Source organism: Fusarium oxysporum, chromosome 2, assembly GCF_000149955.1.
Source record: "Fusarium oxysporum f. sp. lycopersici 4287 chromosome 2, whole genome shotgun sequence".
NCBI lineage: Eukaryota > Fungi > Ascomycota > Sordariomycetes > Hypocreales > Nectriaceae > Fusarium > Fusarium oxysporum.
In genome coordinates this window covers 1,392,298-1,403,852 of record NC_030987.1, presented here as the reverse complement: position 1 = coordinate 1,403,852, position 11,555 = coordinate 1,392,298, and the positions used below count along the sequence as shown (strand labels likewise).

At 47.1% G+C, this 11,555-nt stretch overlaps 3 protein-coding genes across 5 annotated transcripts; 1 reads left to right on the top strand and 2 right to left on the bottom strand.

The window, feature by feature from the left end:
* Window positions 1-1,141, bottom strand: FOXG_06063 (uncharacterized protein). The gene is made up of 2 exons (XM_018384569.1): window positions 487-1,141; window positions 1-421 (listed from the first exon to the last, which is right to left on the bottom strand). The coding sequence occupies exons 1-2, from the start codon at window positions 953-955 to the stop codon at window positions 216-218; spliced, it is 675 nt and encodes a 224-aa protein (XP_018241685.1). The 5' UTR covers window positions 956-1,141; the 3' UTR covers window positions 1-215.
* A 3,472-nt stretch (window positions 1,142-4,613) lies between these two features.
* FOXG_06062 (uncharacterized protein) lies at window positions 4,614-7,845 on the top strand. Of its 2 annotated transcripts, XM_018384568.1 has the most exons (5): window positions 4,614-5,233; window positions 5,297-6,730; window positions 6,789-7,091; window positions 7,145-7,340; window positions 7,398-7,845. In XM_018384568.1, exons 2-5 carry the CDS (start codon window positions 6,071-6,073, stop codon window positions 7,565-7,567), a joined length of 1,329 nt encoding a protein of 442 aa, XP_018241684.1. In that variant the 5' UTR covers window positions 4,614-5,233; window positions 5,297-6,070; the 3' UTR covers window positions 7,568-7,845. The 2 variants fall into 2 exon arrangements, with proteins under 2 accessions (XP_018241684.1, XP_018241683.1); XM_018384567.1 differs by having other exon boundaries at window positions 4,614-6,730.
* A 131-nt stretch (window positions 7,846-7,976) lies between these two features.
* On the bottom strand, window positions 7,977-10,618 carry FOXG_06061 (squalene synthase). 2 transcript variants are annotated; one of them, XM_018384565.1, is made up of 4 exons: window positions 10,274-10,618; window positions 9,163-10,216; window positions 8,950-9,111; window positions 7,977-8,896 (listed from the first exon to the last, which is right to left on the bottom strand). In XM_018384565.1, the coding sequence occupies exons 1-4, from the start codon at window positions 10,327-10,329 to the stop codon at window positions 8,780-8,782; spliced, it is 1,389 nt and encodes a 462-aa protein (XP_018241681.1). In that variant the 5' UTR covers window positions 10,330-10,618; the 3' UTR covers window positions 7,977-8,779. The 2 variants fall into 2 exon arrangements, with proteins under 2 accessions (XP_018241681.1, XP_018241682.1); XM_018384566.1 differs by having other exon boundaries at window positions 7,977-9,111.
* Between the last annotated feature and the right edge of the window lie 937 nt (window positions 10,619-11,555).

Genomic DNA, 11,555 nt, shown 5'->3' with positions numbered 1-11,555 from the left:
AACAAGTATCATTTACCTGAAGAAGAATCAATGAATGTTCATCGACCTCCAATTCTTGTCAACGAATAAAGGTCAACATACAACAAACAACAATCTGACATTCCCAATAGCCTTTTGGCTTATAAGTCAAAAACAGGTATTCTATAATCTTATCGTGTTTGTAAATTAGATAATTCTTGGATGTTATTGCCTTCCTTGACCCATCAAAAGACAGTCTAGTTTCCAAGGTATACGGCAACTAAAAGACCTCCGGAATATGGAAGCGTAGTGAGCTTGAAGCCATTGGTAGTGTCCTCTAGATAAGCCATCAGGTCCTTATAACCTGCCTTGGCAGCCTCAGTGTTATCAGCAACTACTGTAGCACCTGGCTTCATGCGCGGCCTGACGAGCTTGAGTGTAGGCAGAGCCAGAGGGGTCCAAACTGCAGTTTGGTTAGTAACACTGGACAAGAGAAGAATGCTTTCCTCGCCATGGGGGCTGACTCACTGTCTAGGAGTAGGAAATCCACTTGTTCTGGCAGATCGGTCTTGAGCGTCTCTCGCAAATCTCCCTCTCGTAATTCAATAAATTTCTCAATATCATCACCAGCTTGACTCCAGTACTTGCGAGCCTTGAAAGCCTTGGTAGGTTCATTTTCAGTTGCAATGACCTTGCCTGGCTGCGACCCAGCATTCTGAGAAACTGCCAGAGCTAGGTAGATAGTGCTAACACCAAATGATGTCCCAGCTTCGACAACGAAACGTGCCTTCATAGATCGCAGCAGGAGGTATACATAGGCACACTTGTCAGGATCCAATGCGACAAACTTGTCAAGTGCGGAAGAGGCAGGTCCATCTGTGCTGACGTAGGGCGGCTCATCGAGAGCTTGCTTGTGAAGGTCTCGAAGAAGCTCGATAGTTTGAGAGCTTGCGGCTATAGAAGCCAGAGTTGTTTCGATAGAAGCGTAGTCAGGCATATTGGAGTTCAATAGGCAACTGCACAGATGGTTAAGTGATACAGAACCACTAGTTAATTCAAGAGAAAGTCTGGCCTTTATGTAATTCGAGAGTCGGACTCAGGCTGGGGCCGAGGTTTATATCCGTTGATGCGTGAGGAATCAATGTGGAACCTGCAGTCATGGGAAGGCGTTGACGAAGTTAACCCCGCTCCTCGGCGTCAGAAGTTATCGACCGGTGCCGAACTCGGGATATACTGTTTCTTGAGCCACTCGAAGAGAGAAAAAGTTGAGTCATCGGAGCAACGTAGATACATGGAAAAGCAGTGTGTTCTCAAATTTATCAAGGTTCATTGGACTTCTCAGATAGCTTATACCACCAGGGAGTATCAGCATCGATAGTTATCTAGCCATCGATCAGTACTTACAGTCTCCTATAACTGTAATCCCTCAATTAGATATAGAAATAGAGAAGAAGGACAAGACTTTTCGAATAACTCTCAGATTTTAGTCCAGTTCACGGTTCGCACCATTTTTACTTCTACTTATATACCTGGAGTCGCCTGTTGCACAAACATGGATCACACTGACAGCCAGAGCATTCGAAAACTTTTCAATAACAGAGAGTCTGATAATTAGAACTATATATACAACTTCCGTTACAGTCGCAGACTATAGGTTCGCCTTTAGTCCTTGTTAGTGAAAGATTGATCTTGATCCCCGACTTGACGTTGTGAATTTCGGGACACTCTGGACCTTTGAAAAGATAACAAAAGGAATAAAACTTTTCAAATCTCAATATTTACTTTACCAAACGCATCTAAAACCGGTTTAGGACTTCAGTCACATAGGGTTCGGGGTTTACGTTGTCATTTATATCCTAGCTTCTCCAGTTTTGAAATAGATGGAAATATATTTATAGACATCTTCCTGAAATTACGTGATCCCAAGACATCATGAGCACATCATAAGCTTTGCTTAAGAGTACTCACTAATCATAGGCTATATCTCTTCCATATGGCAGGAGACTGTACCTAGCTGACTTAGAGAAAGAAATAAAACACCATAACTGCAGTCTAGACAGAGATTATTGAAAACAATATGAATTGAAGATTCAAATGGTTCTGAGAAAGGGCTTGTAATTGAAAAAACGAAATTATCTGGTTCCTCTAAGGGCCAGATTTAGGCCAAGCCAGCATTGCATCGATCCTTTGCAACATGGTGTGAAACTTTGTAGTACAACAAGTCCTGGGGGCAGCTGGTATGAGCCATTGAATCGAAAAGAGAGACAATAGCCTATAATTTACTGCGAGTTCATGAAATAAAAAACCAATTTGTTCCTTCAGCGTTCAACAAATATGGTCAATTTGGTTTAGCTGCCCTGGAGATGGAGCACAAACGCTGCGGTGACAGCTCGCCTTTTATGATTACACATTGAAACCTCCAAACCTCGATCGTTTGGGGGCAGTTGGAACGTAAGATGTGTCAGATTTCATTTGTAATAACAACCTGAGGGCAAGGCTGAATAGTGCAGAGGTGCCTCAAATGGAGCCATGTGATGATATTGGTGGATGAATCAGTAACGAAAGTGCTATCGGGATACTGGGCGTAATGGATGACATGCATGTTTTCGACTATTGCATTAGATGCTGTGTCGAGCAGACAAAAGAGGGACACTGAGGAATGATTAGAAGCATGTTAATCCCGAAAAGGGGTTCGGGTAGGAAATGGCTAAAACTTCGTGTGTCAAGCAACGAAACGTTGCTTCTGAAACTACTTATGGTTAAAGAAATGTTTGGAAGGATAAATTCAAGTCTCAAGGGAGTATTTTTTATGGTTATTTGGGAGATTGAGTTAATGAAGGCTTTAAGTTGTAGGGATGAGAAGGATCCGCATCAAGCGCAGACTGCAACAACAACAGCAGTTGGGATAATGATACATGTACGCATACAGCTTTGACAACGAAAAGAAAGACATAAGTTCTTAACTATCAGTCTTGGTAGTTCTAGGGTCAATTCTGACCTTCTATATGTGTATCTAGCAGCCTTGGCTTGCCTTGGACTTCATTTTCGAAGTCTCGAAATACGGTTTCGGAAATTCGATATAGCCTTGGCAACATAAAACAGACAGTCACATGGGGTTTCAACTCAATAGGTGATGACTTATGAAACCATAGAAGGCGGTGTATACTCATGCGTGTAGAATATGGAAGGTAGCCGTGACATTCAATCTCCGGCTTGGGCCGTGTGATATGGAGGCCAGAATGACATATCATCGTCCAGATGACAAGAAGCCATGATTGATAATGGACATCAATCAGACTTGAGCAAGAGCCTCTCCGCGGTACATAAATCAGTTGCCGCTTTTCCGTAGTGTCGTACATATGGCAGTTTTCCCGGCAGAATGACTGGGCCGACAGTGAACAATGGATGATATAGGGCAAGGATGTCTGTGTGTCAAGTCCGTCTCGCCACGATCTAGACTCCGTAGATGCGATTCTGCGGGTTTCAGAACTTCGTCAGCTCAAAACATGTCAAGGCCCGACTCAAAAAGACGATCGTCGGTTTTGGTGTGTCTTTGTGTTTTGTGTTAATAAAAAGTGAGGTAAACATATTTTGTCAGTTGTTGTTTTGAGAGACCCAGAAAATAGCCTTTGATAGGTCGCTTGGCAGGGAGGGTTCAGTAAGCGCGCTCCTTCCCTTCAGTGATCCCCTGTGTTATTAGTCATGAGCAGCTGCTTCAAGGGCATCGCATTCTGAATCATAGTCAATTCATCCATGCATGTGAAGAAAAGAAGCTATTCCCAAACGCAAACGCAGACAATGATTCCACAGCTAAAGACTTCTACCGAGGTCATCGCTTGTTGGTTGTGTTTCAACCGTGCCAATCCCGGTCTTATCCAGTGTCGTCCCAATTAAAATATCGATCCATGATCGATGACACAAATCAGGTGAATCGCCCTTAGCTGCTTGCCTTGTTCGAGAAGGTCGACTTCTTTGATCGGTCCCAAATCTGCTGAACCATGCCCTTAGGTCATTTCGCTGGCCTTCACCTGCTGAGCCACACCAGAATTCGATACAGCACCTTGCTCCCTGGTTGTCTCCGAGACACGCTTAGCCCGTGACCTGCATGGCGCCCTACCTATTATATCCCCGACAGCCCGGGGTTAGCACCCCCCACGATACTCATCGTCCGTTGTACTCGGCCGTTAGAGCCCCTTCAGGATTGCCAAAACAACCCCTTGGTTCTGTATATTTGCGACACTGAGCCATGGATAAGATCTTGCAAAGGGGGCGCACGCTAGAACAAAATGCAAACTTTTTCTCCGACATACGACAGACAAAACAAAACAAAGACTATTTGCACACGTATCACCTCGAATTCGGAGACATCTGGCGTTTGTTAACACGGCGCTTCGAATCAGCGTCGTTTGGATATAAGACGCCGCGTGGGAAGAGACTTCAGCAGCCAACCAAATCGACTTGTGCCTGGCAGGTCCAGACGCCAAAGCCTAGTGACACTTGTTTCAAACCTGGGATTGACAGGGATAGTCCAGGGGTCGTCAAGCGCCGATTCTTGGAAGGGCTTGGCTGGTTTCCAGTGAGTGGATCTTCCGTGATGATGTGACATTGAGATTCAGTACTGGCCGCCAATCATACTGCATTATCACGCTTTCTCGACTTAGCAACAAAACCGCTGTGATATTGCCAATGTGCATTGTTTATGGGTATCATCGTTAGTTGGGTCTTGGCCTGGCCGGCAAGATTCATCTCAAGATACTTGACAGTCTGGGGATGTGATGCAAAGACTAGCTGATGGCAGGAGTCGGCTATGATCATCCTCGCATATGCCCTGGATGGAGGCTTTTGGATTTTCGGATTTTCCCTGCCCCTTGCTTGAAGGTAACAAGATTACGGATAGTGATGAGCTAATCGTGCCGCTACCAGCACTCGAAGCACTGACCGTTAGCTAAGTACAACTACTGTACTACATGTGACGCGCCAGCTCTTTGATTTACCGTGGTGAGAGGCGGCATTTGCTGCATATCATTGGCGGTACTTCAATGGGCCTGCGGGTTGTGGGCAACGACAACGGTTCTTCTCGCCCAACGCATTGCGGAAAAGAACAAGGGACGTGCTGCTATTGCGGTCATGATTGTTGCTTTCGAGAAACAGTAATCAAACGCCAATTTTGGATATACCAATCAGTGATGGTAATCGAGCAGATGCCCTTACAGTTACATACGCTATTATAACTGCTTCAAAGCAATTATGGTTTCGTCGTCGATTCGATGCCACCGCAAGTGTGCCAGATTTTCGCATCCCCCAGCTCCTGTGGCAGAGCTGACTATAATGATTCAAGTTAACGAGCTGGCTGAGCAAGCATGAGCATTGAAAACCCCACCGAAAACAGAAAATCTTGATGGTTCCAAGGGGTTCTTGGAGTGAGGCCCAGGCGTTTGACTTGGCGACTATAGTCGTACAGGCTTCATCCCACTAAACTAAACAACACCTCCAGGCCCTTGTCCCTGACGCCGAAGCCTGGATCCACGGCCCCTAGCGCCTCATCCCCGCCATGGATCTTGCGGCTCCCTCCTGAAGCAACGAAGCTTGATCTGAACCTGTTGAAGCCACCAGTGAGAGGCCGTTATTCTATTGTTCGGTTTTCTCCTATTAAACCCACATCTCCCACCCCCATTGTCAGCTGCTGGACGGCCATTCTCATTCTATTGTTCGGGTTATTCATTGTTGGAAGACGTCTCTTTGACTCTTTCATTATTTTCTCATTCTTCCTTTCCCTTGATTTCCTTTCCCTCTTTGTGCTGCTAGACAGTCCCATTTAGCTTGTTAATCACCATCCTTTCATTGTTATACTGAACAGTGTATCGCGAACTTGCGAACTAACACGACCGATCCTTATTCAACAACAAGAGAGGAGCGTTGATCGCACAACTCCTCTAATAGCACTCTTTTACTGCTTTGTTTCCAACCCAAAGCTTACCTTCATTACTTTTCGACATTCGATTTATACGATCGAGTTGCCAACTGAGTGAAACGGCTGGAACCACTTCACTACTCTCACTTCAACAACATATTTTTACAATTAAACCACAAAACGAACGATAAATCTATCAAAATGGCTCTCCTAAGAACTTTCCTCGCTTCCCTGCTCGTTGCAGCTCCCTTTGCTGCCGCTGCTCCTATCGATGTTGCCGAGACCCTGGGTGATATGGCCGACAGTATCGGAGGTGGCCTTGGAGGTGAAGCCGATAAGAAGATGGGAATTAGCGCTTTCCTTCGACCTATGCTCAAGAACCCCGATGCTCTCAACGTCATCCCTAACCGATATATCGTTGTGTACAATGATACCTTTGACGACGATACAATCAGTGCCAAGGAGGCTTCCTTTGCGGCCGCTATCAAGAAGCGAAACCTCAACAAGCGAAGCTCAATCGGCAAGGCCATGTCTACTTCAATTCAGTCATTCCGCATGAACAAGTGGCGTGCCATGTCTCTCGATGCCGATGATCTTATGGTTCAGGATCTTTGGAACTCTGATGAGGTTGCATATATCGAGGCCGATACCAAAGTTCAACTTAATGCTGCTATTGCTCAAGTTAATGCACCCCCTGGACTTGACCGTCTCTCTCACGCCAAGGTCAACCAGGACACCTATGTTTTCGACGACTCCGCTGGTGAGGGCATCACTGCCTATGTTGTCGACACTGGTATCAAGATTGATCACAGCGAGTTCGAGGGCCGTGCCACTTTCGGAGCCAACTTCATTAACAATGTTGTAAGTAATCAGGGAGTCGTGAACAGTTACAGAAGAGACGAAGCTAACTGGAATATAGGATGACGATGAGAACGGTCACGGAAGTCACGTCGCTGGTACTATCGGTGGTGCTACCTTCGGTGTTGCTAAGAAGGTTGACCTTGTTGCCGTCAAGGTTCTCGACGCCTCAGGCGGTGGCAGCAACTCTGGTGTCCTCCAGGGCATGCAGTTCGTTATTGACGACGCCAAGAAGAAGAACCGTGTTGGCAAGGCTGTTATGAACATGTCTCTTGGCGGTGACTTCTCTCAAGCCATCAACCGTGCCATCGAGGCCCTCTTCAAGGCTGGCATTGTCCCCGTTGTCGCCGCAGGTAACGAGAACGTAAGTGACCAACTATCTGATATGATTCGTAACTTAGCTAACAATGTTTACAGCGCGAGACTGCCCTCACTTCTCCTGGCTCTGCCCCCAACGCCATCACTGTTGGTGCTATTGATGCCACCACAGATGAGCGTGCTGATTTCTCCAACTTTGGCCCCGAGGTCGACGTCTACGCTCCCGGTGTTAACGTCCTCAGTGTCGGTATCAAGTCAAACACTGACACCGCTACCCTCAGCGGTACCAGCATGGGTATGTCTTCCTTTTCCACCGCTATCAAGTCAAGTCTCGAACTAACATGCTTCGTAGCCTCTCCTCACGTTGCCGGTCTCGCCGCCTACCTCATGGGCTTCCAGCAGCTCGACGGTCCTGCCCAGGTCGCCAGCCTCATCAAGAGTCTCGCTGGACAGACCGGTGCCAAGGTCCAAAACAACGTCCAGGGCACTACCGACAGCATCGCCAACAACGGCAACCAATAGAAGCAGCAACGCAGCAGCAGCATCAATTAGGGAACCAGAGACAAGGGAAAGCGGAATTTTTCTTATACCACAAAAATATTTCAGGATAATTGGCCACTTGTACAAACCTGAACCATTTATGCCTCGTGTATGTATGGGATATAATTTAGGGTGTCATTTATGAATCATCTCAAGTCATGTGTACCAGGAGTTTTCTTTGAGGCTTGGAATTAGCCTAACCGAGCGTGTTTGTTACTATAGATGGTACGTAATGACATTATAGACCTTCTAGACTACCATTTGCCTCTCGTCAATGCATAAAGTGACAGGTTTGACGTGCGCCACTTAGTGAATCAAGAGCCAGCTGACATGATATGAAAAGCGACTCATGTTGCTCGGGTTATAAGAAGACTTAAGAACACGAACTTAGGCCGAATGCAACTAGTACAAGAACCTGCTAGGCTGATAATAATTAACCATAATCTAGGACATTTTATTATATCATCATTCTAAACTTATCTAAGCGTTTTCTCAAGATCAAAGGCCAAAGTTTCTGCCATCATCTTGTTAGCCTGCATCTTGATGCCTTAAAAAAGAGCAGGACGATGTAACCAAAACCCCTGAATGATGGGCACGTCCGTCGACAAAAGATCGGCTAAGGCATGTCCCGCCGGTAGTGTAACAGCATATCGCACCAACAGCATCAAAGGTGAAACCTTGCCCAGACGCATTTCATGCCTTACTAGTAATAGCACGTCCCAAAGGAGAAAGTATCGCCAAACACGGGTCGAATCAGAGATAAATTAATTTTTACAAGGATGAAATGTTTGCCCGCCGCCACCAGTCTATCATCCTCAAGATGTCGAGATAGACTTGTGGCGTGACGTCGCCGTGAGGCGGAAACCAAGAGCAAGAGATATTTAATTTTCGCACTTCTTCGGCACAATCATAGTCATGGAAGGACTCGATTGCAATTTGACATCCGTGCAGGAGTTGAGTTGGGTATCAAGACAAGAGATATCACCAGTGGGTGAACGGGGGACGAAACTTGAACTGCAACGCGCGCTGTATCGCGCCGCTGCAGGTAGTATTAACAAGAGTATAAAGCCCAGCAATATGCCGCCGAGCAGGTCCAGCCATATGAGGACCATTGCTAAATGTGGTATGTACGTTAGGATATCGTTAAAAAGGTTCGTGCCGTGAACAAAGCAAAACAAATCGGCGCGCATAATATTACAATTCTTCGTGACCCGTGATCATGGGGGTAGCCTTCTCGCCACCTGGTAGGAAGACGCTGGCTTCCCTAAAGATAGTATCGAATCTGGCTCCGAAGATCCAAGCGGTACCGATCTGTGGATCGGGTGTTAGTTGAGTACGGCCTTGAGAGTATGGGGCTGGCGTACCATAAGACCAGAAATACAGACCAGAGCTGCAATGACAACACCAAAGAGAACAAGAGTCTCGCCTCCGTCCATAGTTGGCTCCTTGTTTTGGACCTGGGCCTGAGTCACAGCGAGTTTCTTGGGGTCCTGCTTGGGGAAGAGAGTCTCGATGAATTGCTCAATCTGAAAATCATTAGCGAACGGATGTCAGAGATGTTGAAGAGAAAGGTATACCTTTGCACATTGAGCACTGATGGCAAGGAAGTTGGGGTCACGAGGGTCGTTCTTCTTGGCGATTTGTCGGGCATATCGCTTGAAGACCTCACATACTGTGTAGAGGTTTTGTGTGCACTCGAACATGATCTTGCAGGCATCACCCTTTGTGATCTTGACGTTCCTCTTGAGAACCTCAGGGTTGCGGAAGACAAGCTCCAATGTCGCAATGGCCATGCCTTGAGGAATAGCAACAAAGTTGAAAACACTCTGGTCCTTGATGCCCGCCATGTAGAACAGACACTCCTCACTGTGCTTCAGCGCATCGAGAACCATCGCTGAGACACACTCTAGGGCCTTTGTTTGCTGGCTGGGGTCGAACATATCTTCCCACTTCTCGACGTGCTGGCTCCAGATCTCCTTGGGATACCATCTTCGACCATCTTGCCAGTCTTCATGGATATCTCGAATGATGTTGGTCTTCTGGAGGAATTGGGCCATTGACTCGGTAAGAGAAGGACGCTCAGCAAGCTTGGGGTTAGCCAGCTCTGACTCAACGAACAGACGCGTGAGGCCTTCGCCAACGAGACCAGCGACGTAATGGCAGTACAGCTCGTACTCCTCAATAGTCTGCACACCGTTCTTGATCATCTCCTCGTTTTGGGCATAGTCAGCCATGCCATTGCCCATCTTGCAGGTCATTTCCTTGATGATCTGGTAGTAGGGGGCCTTGATCTTCTTGAGCTCTGCAACGACCACATCGAAGTGCTCCAGGAGCTCCTTATCTTTCTCCTGACTCTCATGGAATTGCCAACCATCTTCTTCCATGGTGATGTGGAAGTTTCTAAGAAGGGGAACCTTCTTATCCAGGGGTATGGTCATGTCATCCTCGATGGTATCTAGGCCACGGAGGCAGAGGTAGAAGAGAGTGATGGGGACGAGGAGTTCGTGGTTAAGCTCTTGAATGACAGCCGCAAAACTGCGACTTGTCATGTCGAGGTAGCGAAAGCATTCTTTTAGTTCTGGGGACTCTGTGCTGGGATCGCGCTGGTGGACGGGATCATGCCAGACCTTCCTGGAGCATTGTTAGACATGTTCGTTTTGTACGAGGGCCGAGAGGATATAAACTTACCATTGAATGATCGATCGAAGCTGGTAAGGGTGGAAGAGGTAGTAGAGGTAACCCATCTTGGCGGCGGCAGCGTGAGGGGGTAGAAAAGGTAGAAAAATGAAGCGCGTGAGAGCTTGGACTGAACAGTGCACGCCTTGATACAGACGTACAAAGTCAGGGAAACGGGAGGAAGCAAATGTTATATATCAATTAAGCTGCGACCAGGTCCCGGAAACGTCTTGGGTGTATATCTTCACCACGAGATGCTTGGAGAGGAAAGACGAGAGGACAGATGGGAGAAGCAAAATAAGACTGGTTGACCTCCGCTCCGGATAAATCCACAAATTATGCACAGAGCTCAATTTCTCGTCTGGTAGGGTGGGTGCTGCCGACCCTTGTAGAGCGATCGTGCCGATAGGGGCATAAGCGCCGCGTTACATGCATTAACTGTCGTATTCGGATTCGATGACTGGATTGGTTCCTGAATGTGATTAGACTCTTGTCACACTGCAAGTCATTAATTAATTTCAGGCCTCCCATCATTGATCTGCGCTTATGCAACAACTGGGTAGCATCCGGAGGTTGGTTACAGTTGATCGGATCTCGCAGCCTGTCAATCAGCCGGAACTCCGGTTACAACACCGCCCCCGAATAGCAATTCAAATGCCGGTCCGGACGCCGTAATGGTGTGTGTTCAGGCCGAATGATGAGGCGAAACATTCAAGCGAGCTGGCCTTACCCCAGGTTCAGCCCAGACAATGTCCTAGATAGTGAAACATAACTTCTAGGGTACATCTCGAGCTCTGATTATTTCTCTCAATCTGTGAATGTTAAGTTACCCAGCATTACGCAAGTTTCTGGCCTCATTATCGCGCAGGGTCTCTGGATTCGACGACTCTTGCAAGCTGTTTCCAGATCATAGAATTGCTGGTCTTGACTCCTGCCCCTAGTTACCAAGTCCAATGTGTTCTAGATCCAAGATCACCAGCGGCTCGGTCAACCCATTGACCCCTATGCATGTAGACGATCCGGGCCTCCTGACCGCCCAGCCGGATTTATCCAACGCCGCTAGGAGTGACAGCAGTCTTGGCCCAGTATGTGACAATCACATTAGTGGAAAATCCTTAGCCATGACGATTCGTCTTCTGCAATTATCCTAATTTGATATATCAGGTCTCTTTACACCGCGAGGCGCCGTTAGCTGAACCTCACGTTATCAGGTTCGCAACGACATGCGGCGCTCACTGATCTGAGCTACTTAGGTGATAAAGATGGCACAAGACATGTCCAAGAGTCTCTAAAC